This window comes from Lagopus muta, chromosome 6 (assembly GCF_023343835.1).
Source record: "Lagopus muta isolate bLagMut1 chromosome 6, bLagMut1 primary, whole genome shotgun sequence".
Taxonomy (NCBI): Eukaryota; Metazoa; Chordata; class Aves; order Galliformes; family Phasianidae; genus Lagopus; species Lagopus muta.
The window spans coordinates 22,137,029-22,158,990 of NC_064438.1; the positions used below are offsets into that span (position 1 = coordinate 22,137,029).

The 21,962-nt window shown below is 45.9% G+C and overlaps 1 protein-coding gene across 5 annotated transcripts in view; it reads left to right on the forward strand.

Moving 5' to 3' along the window:
- Positions 1 to 21,962, forward strand: part of PRDM11 (PR/SET domain 11) — a 47,123-nt gene extending 25,161 nt beyond the window's left edge. For 3 of the 5 annotated variants that reach the window (XM_048947925.1, XM_048947923.1, XM_048947922.1), the window contains exons 6-8: positions 8,888 to 9,075; positions 12,166 to 12,816; positions 13,665 to 21,962. In XM_048947925.1, coding sequence (XP_048803882.1) covers positions 8,888 to 9,075; positions 12,166 to 12,816; positions 13,665 to 15,829 — 3,004 coding nt within the window. In that variant the 3' untranslated portion in view covers positions 15,830 to 21,962. Of the gene's footprint in view, positions 1 to 207; positions 621 to 2,432; positions 7,961 to 8,887; positions 9,076 to 12,165; positions 12,817 to 13,664 lie in introns of those variants that run through there. The other 2 variants (XM_048947926.1, XM_048947927.1) reach the window with 2 other exon arrangements.

Here is a 21,962-nt window from a genome sequence, read left to right on the forward strand (position 1 = left end):
AGCTTGAAAGTTGCTTCTTAAAAACAAAGTGGCTACCTTTTCATGCCACAATTGAGAGAAAACTGAGGTTGTTGCAGGTGGGGGGGAGCTCGATCCCACCAAACTCCTCTGCCCAAGTGCAACACTGGTCAAGTTGTTGGATGGAGGGGGATACTTTGTGCTGATTTCCTTTTACCCAATTGTGCTTTGTGGGATGTTCAACTCAAGGAACATGGCTGAACGAAAGAGGAAGCCCAAGTTTTCCAAGGAAGAACTGGACATTCTGGTCACTGAGGTGACCCGAAATGAAGCCATGCTGTTTGGGAGGCAGACAGTGCGTCTGTCTCATGCTGACAGGGACAAGATCTGGGAAGACATAGCCAGACAGATCACGTCAGTCAGCCAGGTCCCCAGATCTGTAAAAGACATTAAACACAGATGGGACGACATGAAGAGAAGGACCAAGGACAAACTGGCATTCATGCAGAGATCCCTTTCTAGCCCCAGCAGCAAGGGGCGGCCCTCAGCTATCGTCCTGACCGCCCATGAGAGAGCTATCGAGTCAGCGCTGCATTCATCACGCCATGTGCACAGCTTCCGGAGAGCGGATCTGGATATGGTTGACAGCCTGTCAACAAGCTGTAAGTATCATTGCCTTAACACCTCTTTGTCTTATGCTTGCCTATCTCAGTTTGACACTGGAAGAGCACAGTGTGTTTTGTGAGGTGCTGGGTTGCCCGTCAAGCCAGGTCATGCTGTAGTGTTTTGTTTCGAGGCAGTCTTGCCTTCTCTGGTGATTATGGGATGATGAGATGGATTAAAAGAAAGTTGAGATCATCTTCTTTATCTGATTATTAGTCCTTTTCCATTCTGTCTTCTAAGGGTAGGTATTGGATTCTACTTTCTTAACAGCTTGTAAGCCTGAACTAATCCTACGAGTCAGAGAACAACAGTAGCTGAAGAGCAACTGCCTCCAGTCTGTGAAAGAATATTTGTGAAGGACTAGGATTTCTTCATCTTGCATGTTCCATATTAGAATAGCAATGCTCTCAAGCTGCGAGCCTTTGCCTGTCACTAGTGGATCACTGCATGGTAACTATCTTCTAGGGGGGCTTTTTGCTCTTGGGGGTAGCTCAGTGATTCTCAACAGTTGGGCTATGAAGCCAGACCAGTAGTGATTTCTTACTAGTGGTCTGAAGTCTCACTGCAAGTGCTGTTGGAAAAAGTAGATGATAATGGCTCCCTTCTCGGCTCTTCTTTTGAGGAACTACTGTCCCTGCTTTCTAAGTTAATCTTCTTACGCTATAACTCTTGGACACTTTCCAGTGCTGAACCACAGGCTGATTTTTGAGTCTTTTCCCAGTTGCATACATGTTTTCTTTGTCTGGAAGTGCAACGTCTTGGTCTGTGAGCTTTTAGGGATACACGGGAGAGAAGGAGGGCATAACTTGTTGGAAGTAAGGAAACTAATACTTCATGGATGGCACTGTCCTACCTCGTTAGATATTAACTTATATCTGACATAACAATGTTAGTAGGAATGCAAGGACAAAAGCTTATATCTGATGTAACAATGTCAGTAGGAATGCAAGGAGAAAAATCTTTGAAGTAGACAATTGGTACTTGGTCATTCTTTACATTTACCTTGGAAGCCAGTTGCTGTGTTTCAGAGGTAAAATTAATACACTTTCAGCAAGCAGGGTAGAATGCAGTTGCAACAAGAGAAATGTAATCTTTTCTTATGCTTGGCATGGTTGCTCACACAGCCTGGCAAATTGCTAGACATTTATCAGTCTAATAAGCAATTGAATAAGAAATAAACTTCTAATAAGAAGTTTAATAAGAAATTTCCAGTGATGTTTTGCTTTGGTTTTTGTTTTTTATCAAGCACTTTCCTGGTTGCTTCTATGCCTGTCTGTCTGGTTACCTTGCTCAGTGGTGGCAAGCCATGCGGTTGCCTTGCAGTACAGATTTTGTGAGCAGTGAGTTCTATGTCAGTGTCTTCGTGATGAGGATGTAAGAAATAGTATGGGTACAGCAATTCTGCATAAGGTACAAAATGTGTCAGGGATGTTTTGGAGCCGGACTAATGGCCAGGAGCCTTCGTCTCTCCAAAATAATGGAGTGTTCTAGCTAGTTGTGGTTTTGGGGAAAGTGAGTCATTGCTACTGTCTGAAATTGACTTCTAGTAATGAGTAACATTATTTACAGGATACCATGGCAGCTTGGATTCCTTCTCTGTTGGCTGAGTTTGCCTGTTCTTCAAGCCTCTTGTAACTAGGCTTGTCAACCAGCTGTTACCATTGCAGCAAATGCATGTTGAGTTACTCACCATGAGCTACAGGCTGTGGGAATAGGGGAAGACTTTTCATGTGCTTTGTGATATCTTGAAACAGAAGTCAGAGTTGCGAGGGATTTCACGTTAATGATTCCTGCTTCCTCTTCTGTTTAAGCTGACGAAGATGAGGAGACGCCAGGAACTTCTCAGGAGCACCACTCCTCCTCGCTGCAGAGCGCCAGTGTAGAAATCAGCCATCTCTCCAGGCCCTCCTTCCTTCACACCTCTTCCTCATCGGAGCACTCAGAAGCTATCAGCCAAAGGCAGGAACTGCACCATCCTTCACCGCGCGCCTCCTCGTCCTGCAAATCCCCACGTCCCCAGACAAGAAGCCCGCCTCTCTCCAGCTTTGATCACCAGCTTCTTCATTCCCACCTGCAACAAACAGACCTGTTCAGGCAGTTCTGCCAGGAGCTGGTGGCTATTCACAGGGACATGGCAGAAAGCATGCATGTCATTGGTCAGAAGATGACCGACCTCACCAGTCAGGTTGGCCAAATGTGCCAGACCCTATCGGACATCCGTGATGGGGTCCAGAGTTTTCACAGGACACAGAGCCCTAGTGTCACATGGAAGCCTCTTCTGCAAGCAGCTTGCTCAAAACCACCCCCTGAGCCCAGTGCAGAGTCTAACCAACTGCCTCCAAAACAGACAGCTCCTGCATGGACTACCAGATCACGAAAGAGAAAACACCATATTTAGTCTGCTTCATATAAAGTAGAGAAGGTTGCCCTGTTCAGAGTTGCTGCATGCTCACATGGCCTCTCCATGTATACTAGAACTATGTGGGGAAGGTTAACAGCCAGCCCCAACCCATCTGTCCCTCTGCTAGCGTCTAATAAAGCACTGTGAATTACAACAGCTGAATTGTACGGCTGTCCCTCTGCACTGACAAAGAGGAATCTCAGATCTTACAGGCTGTGGGATATAGGGCATTTTCCTATTCATAGAAACTAGAAGATTTAACTATTTTCCCCATGCTTTATATGGTTTGTAAGCTAAGAAATGCAGTAGGAATCATTATCTTGATCTCTTTTTGTGCCTGCAAAGCATTATTTACTGAGACTATGTCCTAGAGAACTCCTTTTGCTATCAACCCACAGATTGACCCTACTACTGCCTTCCCATCATCTTCCTGCAAATTACTATATGCACAGTGCAGAGTCTTAACTAATAGATGCATCCTTTACAGCTGCAAAGTTTTCTTGCTCATTATTTTTATCTTGTGCTCAGCAATAATGGGCAATTCAGGGCTTACTGTGACTGTTAGGCATAGGTTTGGGAAAAGGTATGTAAAAGCAGAGCATATGCAGAGGGAAAGGAAGCAAGCACAATGCTGAGAGATCTTTCTGCTGTCAGAATGACAGGAGATCTGAGCTCTTTGTGGCATTAGACTGCTGAGAAGGGCTGATCTGATATGTGCCTGCATGCTGTAGTACCACATGCATTTAAGTAAAAGAGTTTAATCTTTTTCTCCTCCAGTCTATGTGAAACTTCCATCTGCCTTTCACAACTGAAGTTAAAATACAATTATTTCGTAGTGTGATGGCTCTTAAATACAATTATATCATATTATTTTCTTTTGCATTGTAATCTTCAGTTTCGAACCACCTCTCCTTCATAAAATCTAAAAGCTGCATAGAAATAAGGGAAGAGACAGGGCTTCTGCCCTCAAGAAGAGTTTGTTTGTGTCACTGTAACTCTGCTGACTTCAGTACAGTTGCTTCGGACTTGCTCAGTATTACTTGGGATGGAATCTGTGATGTTGTCTCCTATTGTGAAAAGTTTACATCTAAATTCCAAGCTGTATAGTTTAAGGTCTTGAACATGTTGGCTTTGTACTGCTTCCTAACCCCATACATATGCTAGAAAGAACTGTTAAAACGTTTTAGTTGCTTTAGTGCTGCATGATGTTTCCATGTACAATCCCAGTTCTGGAAGTAAGCTATAATAATGTTGCCTCAGGTGGAGATAATGTACTTGGCAGCTCTTTTTACAGCATGGCTGTTCTCTGCTTGATTTGCACATCTGCACCTACTGTGCTGCCCCATGTCTGAATATATCTGGGCCATTATCATGCCATGCCCAGCGGGGAAGAAGGGTCAAGGTGGTACCTACACACAACTAGCACACCACTCTGGGCTGTCCCATTGTGGGTACAGATGGCTTGCAGAAAACTATTCAAGTCAGTGTGATTGCCCATTGTCCTTCCACATGTGAGCAAAAAGCTGTATACATTTCAGCAGGAATTGAACATAGGCAGCATAGAATAGCAGAAGGATGTCATATGTGTTCTTGGAGGATCTTCTTCATCAATCTGTTTGGCCTGTCCTTTGAAAGTATAGTGCACTAGCTTCTCTGATGACTGTATGTCTCCTGTGTCAGACATTCCTGATGTGCTTTTCCTTTTTTTTTTTTTTGTTTTTTTTTTTTCTTTTTAGTTGTTTTGTAGTTTTAACTCCAGTAATTTATTTTTAGTGGTGTGGTAAAAGGCCCTTGTTTAAGGAAGTAGAGCTCTAGCAAAGAGAAAACCCTTTCTTCTCAAGGATAGCCCACTTTGGTTTCATATAGAGGAAGCTCCTTGTAGTGCTGGTGCCAGAGCAGGGCACTTACCTTCCTGTGAGGACATCCTTTTACTTTTCTTGTACTGTTTGTATTCTGCAAATGTGGTCTCTTGAAGGCAATGTTAGAATGCTAGAAGTGGATCTAATAATATAAATCATGGAGAACTGAAAAATGGTGATATGTTTTAAAGGCTTTTTGAGTCATTACAGTGCTGCTGCTATATATCAGAAATAATATTTTATATTTTTATATTTGGTCCCTTCTGATGTTCTCCCAGGAATATACTTGATACGATTAGCTCCTTTGATGTTGTTTGAGGGGGGAAAAGTTCCTTCCATGCAGGAAACCTCAGGTCAGCAGAGAAGGAGGCTCCCTGCAGTGCTGAGCACTTGGGGGAGTTAGGAGTGCTGTTGGCATCATCGCTGCCATCAGTTTGCCTGTGTGCAAATGGCTTTAGAGAGAGAACCTGTTGTCTTGGCACAGGAACTGTGATCAGTATAGCCCCTCAAAGGGGGGATTGTAGATTGTTTTCTCCCAGTATCCTCTATGGACTGTTACAAATAGGCTCAGATCTGGGGATTTCTTGCCTGCCTTGTGTAGACCTCTCGGTGGAGTGGCTTTTCTGTACTGGCTTGCAAAGGATACTTACTCTTGCACACAGCATGTTAACTGGCTGTTGAAGTAAGTGCTCATGTCAAATCAAATCTTTCCTCATGTCTTGTCCATGCAAAAAAAAAAAATTCTCAAAGTATTTTTGTTAAGATTCCAATAAATATATAACACTTTTAACACAGCTGCTGTTGAGTCGTTTGTTTCTCTCAGCAAATTTTGGTTTGAACACACATCAAATCACTCTGGATCGTACCCGTCACAGCTGATGGATTTCCTCAGGAATGCTCAGCATCAGAGAACCAAGGTGGAGTGGTGTGGTGGCACTCCTTAGGCTTTAGCGTTTCTGCAGCATCTCCCTCTGCAGAGATGCTCCCCACCTCCATTTTGGAAAGGCCTGGGGCCTTTTCTTGGTGGTATTTTGCACTGGCAGGATGTCAGCAGAGCATTGATGGAGCTGGCCAAAGGATGAGCTAGCAAGGAAGGGGAAGGCATACTGCAAATCCTGGGGAGAGGGATAGGGACCTGAGCCCCCAGCTGTGGGGGGGGTCTCCCTTTGCTCTTCACCATCTCTCTTGGCTGCTGAAGCTGGGGAGAAAAAGTACCCTGTCAGCTAGAAAACACTTGGATGTTGTTTTTTTTTTAAAGTGTGCTCATTGGACTAACCCAAAATTTGACAGATTTGTTTCTTGAGAGAGCTGTGGCTTAAGAAAGAGTGATGAGCTAGAGGCTGTGGGAAGAGTGGTGCTGCAGAGTGAGGAACCATGGCGTTGGTCCAAGCCTTGAAGCAGCAAGCAGGAGCTTATAGCTGCTCTACTTTGGTACCGGAACCATCACAAGGCCTGTTCTGAGCTGCCTGGGCAGAGTCTGTGTTGCTCTCGAGCCTTAACGTGAGCTTGGTCCATCCCAGTACTGGGAGGTCTGTGCCTTGGGGCAGACAAAGTGACCTGTTGGCAGCTCTGGGTGGCAGGGCCTGCCACAGCAGTGGTCCCATCCCAGCTTCTGCGGGGTTTGAGGTCTCTCATGACACTCTCTTGAGGTGCCATGCCTCTCTCAGATGTCAGATGTCTGAACCAAGGCGGCTTCTTGCCTGTGTGCTATGAGCGTTAGGCCAGAGCTCTCCTCAGCACACGGCTCATGTCCCTGCCTCATTGAGCAGGCTTTGGGTTTTGGATGGGCTCCTTCTGTCCAGAAGAATGCTCCCACCTCAAACCCATGGTGTGTGGCAGCACCTTGCAGCATGTTAGCCTGACAAGTGATATATAGATTTGTCACAGTCCTTCCTAACCTGTGTAATTTATGCTTGTAGGGTTAATGAGTCAGGGCTGGGCAGCGTTGGTGGGAAAGTTGTTCTTTTATATGGATGATCTCATCCACATTCATGTTACCTCAGGAAAGCATTGCAGATATAAACCTTCCTTTGTCAAAACCAGTTCCTAGCTGCCAGCAGCGCTGAAGAAACACAGTAAAGGCCAGATTATTCGGCAACTGTCAGCTAAGGGCTCTCTCCTGGTGAGGTTTCCAAGACTCAGTGGCCATCAGGCAGGAGGTTGGAGCACATGGCTGGTTGATGTGCTGCCAGCAGGCAGGGGGGACTGCAGGGCATGGGCAGCAGAGGGATGAAGAACAGCTGCAAAGTCTCTCCTTGCCCGCAAAGTCTCTCCTTGGCTGTCACTAGAAAGCAGCCTGGCATTTTGCTGGTACTGAGGCGAGTATCTTTGAGGATGACCTGTGTGGCAGAGCATCAGACTATGGCAAATGGCTACATCTTGAAGGTGCTGCGGTAGGGCCATCTGAATGCTCAGCACAGCTTTAGCAGAGCAATGAATAACAGCAGAAGTGTTAGCCTGGCTCAGCACCGTTGCAGGACCTCCTTCCCACCACACTGCTCCAGTTGCTTCTCAAATGCACAAACTAGTGGTCTAAAGGTTCTTTGGTTTTATGATTTAAAAAAAAAAGCATTCATAAAAGTCAGTGTTTGGCCTATTTTGGCAATGTCTGAACTGACTACTTAAATAACTGCTGAAGATTGCAAACCATCCTGATAACTAACATAGGGAAAACACAGCTGATTGCAGGCACGTGCACAGCTGCTTAGCATTAAATCTGGAACTTCTGGAGCCATGGACAGTATGAGACACTGCCAGTGCATTTTCTACATTTTGTGGGAAGTTTGACTGAGCTTGTGACCTTATGTGTGAGTTAGGGTAATCTCATGCACAAGAGCTCGTGCTTTTATCCGCACATGCTTGTGGCCAGAAAAGGAGAGAGCATTCAGGGAGAAATTGACAGATTCCCTAAGCCAGAGAAATACTCATGAGCTAGAAGGGAATTTTGGGGCAAGAACTAGTAGCGGCATAGTGCTCACCTCCATTAGTGTTACTGCAGCAGGAAGTGCTAAATAAATGAGGCAAGTGGCATAAGAGAGGAAGCGGTTTTCAGCTGTGAACCTGCTCTGAGGTCTTCTAGTCCCAGGAATTGTTATCAGCCTGTGCATGGCAGCAGCTGAAGCCATTATTACCATGCCTTTTCATTTCCGCTAACTAGAAAACAAGGAGTGAAAGGGTGAATAATACGATCCTGCTTGTAGATGTTTGTCTTCACAAGGTGCACAGAAGAAAAGTTGGTTGGAGTGGTGAATTGTTTTTCTGTTGTGCTGAAACTTTGCTGATATAAATCAGGAAAACAAATCCCATGAGCAAAAAGAGATCTTTTTGTCAGCATTGCTGGGAGATCCCACGGTGCAGTGTTGTGTTTCAGGCAGTTAGGATTTCCCCAGACTTGCAGGGCTGAATGTCCAAGCACAAAACCTTCCAGTACTGACACTTCCTTCATTTCCTTTTGGACTACCAGTGAATACCCCCGTGCACATTGGATGTGTATCTCTCTCCTGAGTATCTCAGTTTTGCTTGTCCAAGAGGAGAGAAGCAAGGACATAGGGATTCTCCTAGAAAGGAAGACAATGCATGGGGAAGAGATTGGCAGAAAAACCCTGCCGTATTCAAGATGTTCCTAAGAACAAGGGAGGCCTGGGATGTGAAATAATGGTAGGGAATCCAGAAGCCCTGGCTTCCATAGGCAAAGAAGCTTTGGCCACTGACAGGCTGTACCTCTATGACTGGCAGAGGTACTCCTTCAGGTTGGATGTACGTTGTTGTAGTCCCTTTCCCAGCAGAAATGGACTCACTGGTTTGGTGTTCCCTGGGTGTCCATGCTCGTTGTCCTGTATCTGGCAATTTGCACACCATTACTTATAACTCCATGCTTTCCAGTCTGGCTGTGTCAATGGCTCTCTCTTCAGGTCATTCTGGTATCATTGTGGTTATCATCCTGGTGCAAGGGGGGCTGTATGAGAGAAGTTTGTGCTTCATACCTGCCTTGTCACCCTACCCTCAGGTATGTGATCATATCCCGGGAGGAGAGGGAGCAGAACCTGATGGCCTTCCAGCACAGTGAGAGGATTTACTTCCGTGCCTGTCGTGACATCCGGCCTGGGGAGAAGCTGCGGGTCTGGTACAGTGAGGATTACATGAAGCGACTGCATAGTATGTCCCAGGAGACCATCAACAGAAATCTCACGACAGGTGAGACCTTCTCTTTCTACCCTTTCCCAGGTCCCTGTTGCCCATCACCCTTGTTGTACCAAGTGTAGTGGGTGATGTAGGTGATGCCCAGGCTGTGCAAGAAGACTTGCATTTCTACAAGCAGCTCATGTCTTGGCAAGAGCCTCCAGTTCTGCAGTGAATGGGGATACAAGAAGAATGATGTTCACACAGTCTTGGAGATCGTGAAATAATTATTTGTGTTGTGTGGTGTTGTGTTGTATCGTGTTGTGTTGTATCGTCTTTGTGCTGCTAGAGCCTGATACAGTGCCCAGAGAGCACAGAGCTCTTCCATCACAAGACTCTGTGACCTGAGAATTGCCAAGCTGGTGGTCCCACAGTCTGGCACTGGAGTTTTCTTTGACCATGCTGCTTTCTCTGGTTCTTGTGAGGGAACTCTGGCTGGTTTTGTGTGTATATTTAAGAGAGATTTCCTTGGCATGTTTGTATGTTCATTTTCCTGGCTTAATTTATCTCCTCTTTCTTCAGAAAGATAATGTGGGATCAGCGCGACATCAGCTAGAGACTCCATAGTCTCACAACCTTAGAGTGCTTGTATGAAGTACAGGAGGCTTTGTACTTCTCAGCTTGATTCTTCCCTGGATGAAAATCGTTATCTTATCTTAGCAATAGTTATGCTGGAGCAAACCCAGCAGTCCTTTAGGTCAATGTAATGTGAGCAACACAGGAAGCTTTAGAGGAAGGCAAAAATTCTTAATGCATCTGTTCATCTGTACAGTGCTGAGACCTGAAGTTAATTAAGGGCATTTCTTTCCAGGCCTAGCCACAGAACAGCAGGGCCTCAGAGGGGCAGCCACACTAAATATAACTTTCTAATTAAGATTCCCATGTATATTATTACACAGCTGCTGTTGCTGCCTTGACTTGGTAAAAGGTGTCTCCTTGTTGTGCATGGGGTGGACGAGTTGTCCTGAAAAAGCTGGTTGTCCTCCATCACCTTGGAGTTCTTATGCACTTTCAGTATTGCATCTTGATGGCTGTTCTTGGGCAATACCCACATCTGAATTAACACCGGTATGAGTGTGTGTTTTCGTGTTAATGATCTTATAAATCACTGAGTGGTTAGGTACACATCCCATGCAGATGCTAGCTGTCCAGATGACTGTCTGAAATACATTTTGAATATATTTTGAATACTGTCTGAAAGTACTGCAGAAGACTGACTGCGTCCTCAGAGCAGCTGTGTTGCAGCAGTAGTCTAGAGGGGCACCAAGGCCAGAAGCAAGCATCCTGTCCTACCACACTTGCCTTTAGTCACAGTTTGTCATGGTGCTGTGGTTTGTGTGAACTGAATTGTTAACTCAGCTGCTATGAGTATGCAGAGATCTGCCTATCCTATCTCATGCTCAGGTGGAAGCCCAAGTGGCTGAGAGACCTCTTGGAAACCTCTGACATCTTTGTGAGCTTATCTTGCAGCCAGCTGAGCTCTGGGCTGCATTTGCTAAAGTAGCGCAGAGGTGTTTTTTAAAACGAGTGCATGACGTGGGGCTGCTGCTAGGCTGGAGAAGCATTGCAGCCACAGACAGGCAGGCACTTGGAGGTGGAAGGCACTTGGAGGAGGGAAGGGCATAAAAATCTGTTTGTCTGCTTTCTGTTTAAAAGACTCAAAATTCCCTGCAGGTTAGCCTGTCAAGTGAAGTGGCAGGCTTTACTAACTCAAAAAAAGTAACGTGATCCCCAGGTTTTGTATCTGTTGGTAGCTTCTGAGCCACCTCATTAATGGCGTTGAGAACTGTAATACAAGGGATTGTTGTGTGATTTCTAGCTTTCCTGTAGGGCCAAATGATTAGGTTGGCTAGGAGAAGAAATCACAGAAAAAGAAGAAGGATCTATTATCTGAATCCCTTCCAGTAGTTGTTACAGTCCATAACAGGGGAAATGTTAGGACAGAGATGCAAAGCTCTGCCCATAGAAAATCTCCACTGGGATGTATTGCAAACCAGATCTGTTGTTACAAATTCACACAAGTGGCTGGGGTTCCTAGCTTGTGTCAAAACCCCTTACAAGACCCCTGCCATCCAGGCCAGTCCTTTTTACAGTGCCTTACTCTAACTGTTTTGAGTCTTACATCTTTTCTGCATTCTTAGAATTGCTCTTCTTAGAGGGGAGTGATAGCTTTTGCTCCGTAACTCTTATGAAAGCATGAATATTCTTTAAAAGCATACAAAAGCAAAAACAACATAAAGCAGCGTCTTGTTTGGGAAGCCATCAATGCTTGAAGTTATTTACAAGATAGAAGAATGATGGAAATTGAGCCAAACCTATCGTCTTTTGAATTTCCAGGTAAGGAAATATGGCTATTCCCTTTATTTTAAGCAATTAATAATTTGTATGAGGTTGCTTTTATTATTTTTTTTTACTCACTGAATGGCCATGCTCTTAGACTTTGCTGGCACAAGCTAGATGCCCCATCCTTGGAAGTCATACACCCATGATAGCTCAGTTGGCAATGTATACCTTGGGATTTAAACGTGCAAGTTATTTTTACCCCTTTGCCTTTGCATTTCTGGAGCAGCCTCCAAACTGAAGGAGAGTAATATGGTTTGCAATCTTTGTGCTGTGGCATGCACTGATGCTGGGGTTCTTGTGAAACAGTCTGAATCTCTTGCTGCGCTGTTGTACATTCGATACCTTTTACCAAGTCAAAACAGGCACAGGTCTTCCAGACAGCCGAAATGGCACTGGGCTCTGGGTGATAGGTTCCACTGTGATTAGTGATTACTGTCTAGGCTCCTTCCAGCACAGATTGGTTATACCACTAGGTTAAACAAGCTGCCTATAGTTTCTCTTCTCTTTAAAGTGTGTGGGTCCTACTCTGCTGTGGCTACCCAGGACTGCCTCTGTTTTTGCAGACATGCCCATTAGTAGAGCTCTTCCTCTTGCGAGCCTCGGTTTCCACTGAGTTGTTGCAGTTCCCTGGCTTGTAACACAACCTACAGATCTGCAGGGATTCAGTCTGCCTTTTTGTTCTTTTTTTTTCATTTGAGTTTTAGATTGAAAGATGCTGGTCGGTTTCCGGTGATAATCCCCACCCCTCATTTTCCTTTCTAGGAGACAAAAAGTTACAGAAGGAAAAGTCAGAAAAGAATACAGATAATCAAGAGGACACAAGGGTTCCACTCCACTTCACCATGTTAAAGCAAGGGAAGAGCCCCTACAAGCGCAGCTATGACGAGGGGGAATCCCACCCCCAAACAAAGAAAAAAAAGATTGACCTCATCTTCAAGGACGTCCTGGAGGCTTCTTTGGAGTCTGCCAAATTTGAAGAGAAACAGTTAGCAACTAGTACACCACTTTCCACAAGAGCAACATCTAAATACCAGGCTGAAGAGATCTTCGAGAGGTGCAGCGGTGCCATGCAGCATGGCTCCCTAAACCTCAGCAGAAACCGAAGCGAAGACGAGTGGAAGGCCCCTCATGGTTCCTCTTTGAGCTCTGCCAAAGAAGTGGGGGTCCTTGAAGACGAGGAAGAAGAACCTCTGTCTCTGAAAGCAGACAGCCCTACCGAGCTGTCACTGGCTTCTGCAGAAGGCAACTCCCACGAAATTCCTACCACCTCTTTCTGCCCCAATTGCATCCGGTTGAAGAAGAAAATCCGAGAGCTACAGGCTGAGTTAGACATGCTGAGATCTGGGAAGTTACCTGAGCCATCTGTGCTACCACCCCAGGTACCTGAGCTCCAAGAGTTCTCAGACCCCACAGGTAAGCCTTGCCGAGTATCAGCCTTCTCCAAACCCTGCCTAAGGAAAGTATTGAGATGCCTGTGTGCGGTGTACCCATCTAAAGCATTTTGCTCTGAGTATTCAGGTGAACAAGTGTTTCCATGGAAGGTTCATTGTCAGGTTTTGCGAACGAATGGGCAGCTGACGTTGTGGGCACTGTGGAAGACTGGAAAGTATGGGAAAGACTCTGTATGACAACTTGCTCTATTTGTTGCTGCTGTAATCAATCATGCACTGCCAATAAAAAAGACATTCCATTGCAGACAGTTTGTTTGCTGTATTTTTGATGCATTCTTTTTCAGCAGAATCCCATCCACAGTGTCTTACATGCTACCAGGAAACAGTGCTTGAAAGTCTGAATTGACTCAGTGGTTAACACTGGAATGTGTGCTCTTTGTGTATGAAATTATGTCCCACTGTGTTCCTCATTGGAACTGTTTTCTCCACTGCCTTAACACGAACATGTGTCCTTTTCTGAAGATGTTTCATTTCTTCCAGGAACATGCTATTGAGCAGCAGGAGCCTTCACCAAAGGAACGTTTGGGTCACACCATGCATTGTGCAAATAGTCAGGATGTAATATCATTTCTTTCTGTCTGTTGTGGCATGTTGGAGACTAAGTTTATAAGGGGAAGCATCGATTTATGTTTCCTTCAAAGCTGTTATTCAAATTTTAGCCATTGTGGTTGTGGGCAGGGTGTGGCCAGCTCGTCAGCCAGCATTCGACCATCACTTGTAGGATGCTTCTCTAACTCATAGTCTTGGTAAATGCTTTATTATACCTTTTTGTTTTTTTTTCCTTCTCCTCTTTTTTTTTTTTTTTTCCAGCTTCAGAAAGTATCATCTCTGTTCCCACCATCATGGAGGATGATGACCAGGAGGTGGATTCTGCTGATGAATCTGTTTCCAATGAAATGATTGCTGCTACAGACGAGCCTTCTAAGATGTCTTCTGCGACGGGACGGAGGATACGGCGGTTTAAGCAAGAGTGGCTTAAGAAGTTTTGGTTTCTGCGGTACTCCCCGACATTGAATGAAATGTGGTGCCATGTCTGTAGGCAATACACAGTGCAATCCTCTCGGACTTCAGCTTTCATCATTGGCTCAAAGCAGTTCAAGATACACACAATAAAACTTCATAGCCAGAGCAACCTCCACAAGAAGTGCCTGCAGCTTTACAAGCTCAGAATGCACCCAGAGAAGACAGAAGAGATGTGCCGAAATATGACTTTGCTCTTCAATACAGCCTATCACTTGGCACTGGAAGGCAGGCCCTACTATGACTTTCGGCCTCTGGCAGAACTATTGAGAAAGTGTGAACTCAAGGTGGTGGATCAATACATGAATGAAGGAGATTGCCAAATCTTAATCCACCACATTGCCCGGGCTCTTCGGGAGGACCTTGTTGAACGCATCCGACAGTCTCCCTTCCTCAGCATCATTCTGGATGGGCAGAGTGATGATGTGCTTGCTGACACAGTTGCAGTGTATGTACAGTACACAAGCAGTGATGGGCCTCCAGCAACTGAATTCCTGTCTCTTCAGGAATTGGGCTTTTCTACAACAGACAGTTACCTCCAAGCATTAGACAGGGCCTTTTCCAGCCTGGGAATTCGACTGCAGGATGAGAAGCCAACTATTGGCTTGGGAGTTGATGGTGCTAACATTACCGCCAGCCTGAGAGCAAACTTGTTCATGACAATCAGAAAGACTTTGCCATGGCTTCTCTGCTTGCCCTTTATGGTACACAGACCCCATTTGGAGATTTTGGATGCAATCAGTGGGAAAGAACTGCCGTGCCTGGAGGAGCTGGAAAACAATCTGAAGCAGCTTCTCAGTTTCTATCGTTACTCTCCCCGACTCATGTGCGAGTTGAGGGTCACTGCTTCCACCCTGTGTGAGGAGACTGAGTTCTTGGGTGACATTCGAGCAGTGAAGTGGATCATTGGGGAGCAGAATGTGCTCAATGCTCTCATCAAGGATTATCTTGAGGTGGTGGCCCATCTCAAGGATGTCAGTGGCCAAACCCAAAGGGCAGATGCTTCTGCGATTGCCTTGGCCCTCCTGCAGTTCCTGATGGACTACCAGTCAATTAAACTTATCTACTTCCTGCTGGATGTGATTGCTGTGCTTTCACGCCTTGCCTACGTCTTCCAAGGGGAGTACCTTCTTGTGTCGCAAGTGGATGATAAAATAGAGGAAGCTATTCAGGAGATAAGTCGGCTAGCAGACTCACCAGGAGAGTACCTGCAGGAATTTGAGGAAAACTTCCGTGAAAGCTTTAATGGCATTGCTGTGAAAAACCTACGGGTGGCTGAAGCCAAATTCCAGTCAATCAGAGAAAAGATCTGCCAGAAGACCCAGGTGATCCTAGCCCAAAGGTTCGATTCCCGTAGCCGGACTTTTGTGAAAGCCTGTCAGGTATTTGACCTTGCAGCTTGGCCCAGAAGCACTGATGAGCTCATGAGCTATGGGAAGGAGGATATGGTACAAATATTTGAACACCTGGAGACGGTCCCATCATTTTCCAGAGAGGTTTGCAGAGAGGGAATGGACACCCAAGGGAGTTTGCTGATGGAGTGGCGAGAACTCAAGGTGGATTATTATACCAAAAATGGTTTTAAAGACTTACTCAGTCACATTTGTAAATACAAACAGAGATTCCCTCTCTTAAATAAAATAGTTCAGATCCTCAAAGTCCTTCCCACCTCATCGGCCTGCTGTGAGAAGGGGCGCAATGCCCTGCAGAGAGTGCGCAAAAATAACCGCTCTCGGCTCACACTGGAGCAACTCAGTGACCTGCTGACAATTGCTGTCAACGGGCCGCCCATTGCCAACTTTGATTGCAAGAGGGCACTAGATAGCTGGTTCGAGGAAAAGTCGGGCAATAGCTACGCACTGTCAGCCGAAATGCTGAGCAGGATGTCATCTCTTGATCAGAAGCCGATGTTACAGAGTGTGGACCATGGCTCTGAGTTTTACCCCGATATTTAGGAAGGAATGCCTCAGATCAGAAAGCTGTTGAATAATTTTTTTAAATCTATACTCTAAACTTTGATATATTATATAAAGTATATATATATATTATATATATTAAGAAAAAACCCACACTGAAAATTTTAAAATTAAGACGATGTGCGTCTGATAGAAGCTAGGCAGAATTTTAAAGATTGAGACAATGTTTAGAAATTTACTGGTGTCTCCAACCATGGCAGCTGCAGTGTAGGTGGCAACATTTCATTCTTTAGAAGCATGTGCTGGGGCCATACTCTACATGTTCAAATCTAACAATCTATAAGCTAGATGACGGGTCTTTGTTGGCCTTCTTCTCCCGGTGGTTTCCTTTATATGTGTGTTGTCGGTTTGTTGGATTGGGTTTTGTGTTGTTGTTATTGTTGTTGTTTTTAGTTTCAATCTCTGCCTCTCTTTTTGTAGTTCAGTTCAGTTATTGAGCCATTTGAACCTTTTGTTGACGACCGTCAGATTTCTGATTTTCGACAGAGCATCCTGTGTGTTTATGTTGTCCCTGGATCTTCCAGCTCCACCTGGTTCTCTCTGTTGCAGTGGGAGCTTTCTGCACTCACAGAGATTCCTGGGAGGAAGGAAAGGCTAGGGCCAGGATTTTGTTTCTTCTGATTCAGAAACACATGCCTCCACTAAACTGTGATACCCCTTTCTCAGTTCTCCCTACTTTTGAGCTGTAGAGTAATACTTGGCTTTCAGCTCCTTTTATGATAACCGTAGTCCTAGTTTATCATACGTATATTATAACATGATGTCATGTGCAGATTATAAAATAGCAAAATAGAGAAGGCAGGGGGAAATTTTTGCATTTATATTTTTATATTGTAGGAAATAAATATATATATATATATATATATATATACACACACACAACTATTCATTCAAAACCAGGGCTGCTGTGGAAGCTAAACAGCCAATGAGTCAAGAGCCATCTCTGGGCAGAGATTCAAAGGCTTAAAAAAATTATATTCTAATTTACATTATTTATACTATGTCTTTATAATCCTAGATTGTTGTGGGGTTTTTGTGTTGTTTTGTTTTGTTTGGAATAACTGAAAGAAAAACCTGCTGCAGTTTGGTGGCAGGGGCTATCAATGCAAGATTATCTTGGATTATAAACATGTGATGATGTCCTGTAAAGGTTCACGTATTCTCTTGTGACCAAGGTAACATGTTCCACAGCACAGCAGACAGATGACAACAGGAAGAAGGGATGCTCTACTTCTTCCTGTGAAATATTTCTTCCTTTCTTGAAGGGATGCGGAGTCCAGCCAAAATGTGAATAGAGGACTTGCACCTTCTATCACAGAGGAGATTGTTCTGTGGGCTTGGGGTTCTTCATCGTTTTATTCTTTTAAAGTAGATGAGCTCCACGTGTTCACACAATATCACTTCAGGTTAGAAAGGAAAAAAAAAAAAAAAAAAAAAAAAAAAAAAAAAAAAAGAAACTAAAAAGGTGCAAAAACTCCACAGATGCTAGTGCCTTGCCCCGCTGATGTGGCATGGACAGCACCAACCTGACCAGACCATCATGGGAGTGAGAAGCTGTTGTTCAGAAGGTCTCCAAGCTGACAAATTCTCACTTCCCAGAAGGATGAGCTTTGTGCCAAGCTGTGTTGTTTGGAAACATGATGGTGGTATCAGCAACACTGAACCTGTCCTTTCTCCTGTTACCCCCTGCCCTTGGTCTTGGTGCTAAGATATCTCTAGAACCATTGCTGCTAGTTGATAGCTTTTCATTTATATAAATATATATATATATATTATATTATTTTATTTTTTAAACTTTTTCATTTGTTTTCAATGGAAATGTAGCATGTTTGGAACCGATCTCTCTCGGAGTCACTTTCACTGCCAGGGTTCACACACTGTCTTCCCCAGGAAAACACGCACTTCTACCTAATCTCACCTCCCACTAACCCGTTTGCCCTCAGTAGACATGCACAGTGGACACTGGTGTGCAGCAAAGCCACTGCACACCATATCAGCTCTCAGACTCACGGACACGGCTCAGCTGGCGTTTGTCAGAGCTTTGGAAATGCTTCCCCTCTGTCCCTGTGGTGAGGAGAGGTGGAGCCTGCTTAGAGCACACACAGGGCAAACCCTTCCGTCCTCTGCCCTGGCTTGGTTCAGCCCTATTGCAGCTGAAGAGGGCAGAACAGCCCCTGCCAGGCCGGTGGGCTGCAATCTGTAGCACTTACTCACTTTCCCCCATGCCGTACCTCAGATAACATGTGCCACCCATCTCTGGCTCTGGTTGGGACAGTGGGAGCGAATGTGCCAGGGCCCCTGGTTTGCATCCTGCTGCCTTCAGGCATGTCGCAAGCTAGGCCAGAGCATTAAGCCTAGGTATCAATATGCAACACCTAGTGAGCAAAAAATAGTTTTATTTGCATAAACTGTTTTAATTACATTTTTTTCCTGCCTTTCCCAATAAATTATGTGATCAAATTGACCCATTTATCTAAAGGAGCAAGAGTTAAACTGGAAACCCTCTGGCACAGTAAGCAAGGCAGCTCTTTATGTGGCCATAGCACAGGGATCTCTGTGCACAAAATGTCTGCGGCTCTGCTGATTGCACTGCCTTAAAGCTGTCAGAGCTGTTTCCTTCCAGGGAGCCAGCAGGTCCTCCCATTAGTTACAGTTTGAGGAGATGTAATAAGCAAAAAGCGAGTCCCTGTAGAAGAATTGCTGCTCCACGAGGCCCTGGCCCAGAGATGAGCGAGGTAAACTTAGATGTTTAGAGACAGGCAGATGGGGAAAAGTACTCCTGCTCAAGTGTGCACAGATGCATGGGAAACTGGGGCAGCAGGAGTAAAAATAACAAAAAGAGACTTTCCATAAGCTGCACTGGGTGCTAGGGAGGCTGGCAAGGCAATTTCCATCCTCTCCTGTTTTTTTAATGTACTTCTTTGCTCAACTCTGTACCTCTTTGTGGAGGAGAAAAAGAAATGATCTGCCTTTCTGTTTGCGGCACTGAAAGCTCCTTGGCACATGGCTTTTTTTCATGGAAGCCATCAAATGGCCTGACCTACGTGAGGGAAGAGACACTTGGCAACAGTGTCCAGGCACCTCAGTCAGCAGGGACAATATCCCAGTGCTTGTGCTTAGCTGCCTGAACTGCCTGTGTGCAACCTTCACTCTGAGCACCTCTGCTTTTTTGCCTCTGGGGAGAAAATGGTGCCTTGCCTTGATCGGCAAGGTTAAAGCCACCAGAGACTTGCTGAGAAATGATTCCTGTCATCTGTCACTCCTTCCTGTTGGTTGCTTTGCAATCCCATTCTCATCAGTGACATCTTTCACCCAGGTACTTATTCCCAATAGCAGTGGGTGGCTTTTTCTCCAGGCAGCTGGCTGAAAAAGGGAAAGCATTTGTTTCGTTCGTAATAACCGTGCATGCAATTGTGAGCAGCAGTGTCCATGGGAAGAGTATTTTCCCATGACTGGACACTGTAGATAGCTGTGAGCAGGAAAGGCCAGAGATCCCTTGCATTTGTTATGGGGGGAAATGAGTGCTCGGTGCAGCAGCAATAATGCAAACAACTCCCATCATCTCCCATCAGAAAATAGACGCAGCCTTTGTACTAGACAAGCACAGGTGCTTTGCAAGCTTTCCCTCCAGGTTTATCTGCCTATCTCAGATCTGTAGCTATTACTCACATGGATAGTCCTGTGGATGGAAACGTGACTGCCGGCACGAGCAAGGCTGTGGGAGGGGGAGAGGAATAACAATGCAAAGCGCCCTCGGCTTTTCGGTGCCCTGCCTGGCCAGCCTTGCCTGAGAGCAGGTTGCCTTTTGGTGCTCTGTGTGCAGCCAGCTCCGGGCTGTGAGGCAGGGAGGGTACCGGGAGGGCAGAGAGAGGCTGACCCAAATGGGAGGTCTCGGTACTTCAGCTTTAATCAGTGCCTTCCTGCTGCTCTGAACAGAGGGGAAGCTGTTTTGTATGTGTTGCTTACAGTTTCATGAGCAGTTGCAGCAGCAGAGAGAAGGTTTTGTTTTTCTCAGATGAGCTCTTTTCCTCCCCTCCCCTTCCTTGCTAGGGCATCTGACTGTGAATAATACACATTTCTGCAGACCCCAGAGCTTTTATTTCTAGCCTGTGAGCTTTTGGGTTGCCAATTTCCCCTACCCACTTCTTGCTCAGGCTCCTTGAGTCTTACTGCCTGCTGCAAAGCAGAACCCATGAAGCACATGCAGACGTGTCCTTCTGCAGGGCTCGTCGATGGCTGGAGCAGCCAGTGCCCTCCGGCCACAAGACTGAACTCAGCAGGGATAATCCTTATGGAACAAGAGACCAAAGCTCTTCCCATACCAGCAGCAGCACGCGGGAGCCGTGGGATGAGCAGCAGAGGGCAGGGTGCCCGCATGTCTTCTCCTCTGGGGCTTCTGCTGACTCTGGCTGTGTCCCCCGTGCTGCTTGAGCTTTTGCTGATAGGAATTCTCAGACATGATTCAGGCTCCATCTATCTCTTTCTCATAGCACAAACTCAACCAGGTGGCCCGCAGGGTCTTCGGTGTCCCCTTTCCTTCTTATCTTATCCGTATTGCTGTTTGTTTGACCGATGGGTAAAACAACCGAAACAGGCTTGCAAATAAGCAGCAACATGCTCTGCTTTTGCAGATTCCCCTCTCAGCCCTGTCGAAAGAGGTCTTAAAAGCAGAGAAATGGTACGTTGCTCCCCCAGCCATTGTATTCAATGCAGTAACGCCTATGCAATTCCTGTCTCCCTTGGAGACATGTATGATGTGTGTGCATGTAAGCTAGTGTATGTATACAGTACATATGCATACCGTCTATATATTGTATATACGCACATCCCAGTACGTATACACACCATACAAAAGATAAAATCACATGCTTATATATCTATAAATAAAATCCTATATATTTATATATTTCTATGTTTTCAATAGATATAAAGATATAATATAGAGATGATAGAATCAACCACCCTTGTGTAAGGCTGGCCCTGTGTTCTGGCACAAGGCATGTAACACTGAAGACGTTGGACTTTGGGATGGTTTTAGCCATACACTGAGGCCTACATTTACAGGTATAGCACTCTGCAGACAGAGGCTTTGCTGTGGTTAGGACAGTGGGATCCTTGTTGGCATGTTATCCAAGTGCTCGATAAGGTTTGTCTCATGGGAGCGTCTCGGTGTGGGAACACACTCGAGTATCCTTGTCTTTTGAGTAAGCCTTTGTTAGGTCCAGCGTGCTCACGCCTGGACAGACACATATCCCACCCTCATATGCACTTTTCTGTCTCTGCACGGATGTGGTTGGCAGCTGAGCGTACCCGTGTTGCAGAAATGTGGCTCTGCTTTTCCCATCTGCCATCGCTAGCACAGCACGGAACAACCATGTGTCTGTGCCGTGTTTCGCATGCGGCTGTCGGTCAGAAACGCAGCGATGGAGCTGGAATAGGGCAAGGAAAGCCAATGCTTTATGCATGAGGGATGGTCACAGGATAAGGGCTGGCAGGGCACTGTGCTGAGCCCAAGCAGCCAATGGCAGCCCCTCACTGCTCTCTCCGTTGTCATTTTCACCTTCTGCTGGAAGGAGGGTGGGCGTTATCCTGACCGTTGGTTACACTGGTATCGCACTGTGCGAGCTCCCCCAAACTCCACACCCCCAGGCTTCTCGCCTCCACACAACTGGTAATCCACCTCAGCCGTGTCCCGCCTCAGCCGCGGGCAGCTCCCGGCCCCGCTCCTCACCAACCTCATGGAGGGTCTCCTCTCCCCAGCCCCCTCCTCCGGATGCCACTGACACTCGTGCAGGCCTGGCGAGCAGGCACGCTGCCTCCAGGCCACGGACTCTGATGCACTGCACCTCACGTCAAATAAGCTCGCTGTGCCGGGTAGGGGAACGTGTCTCCTATGCTGTAATGTTCCAAATGCTATGGGAGGGCTGCAGAGCTTTCTGCCGGTGTGAGGTCCTCACCCGACTGTTGGCGAGATATGTTTCTCCTTCTCGCTTACAGAAAGCAGAAAGTTTTGTCCCACACCTCTCTGTACCCCCACCCAAGCACAGCCCTGCTGAACTGTTTCAAGCTGTCTCTCACTCACCCACCACACACACACACACACACACACACA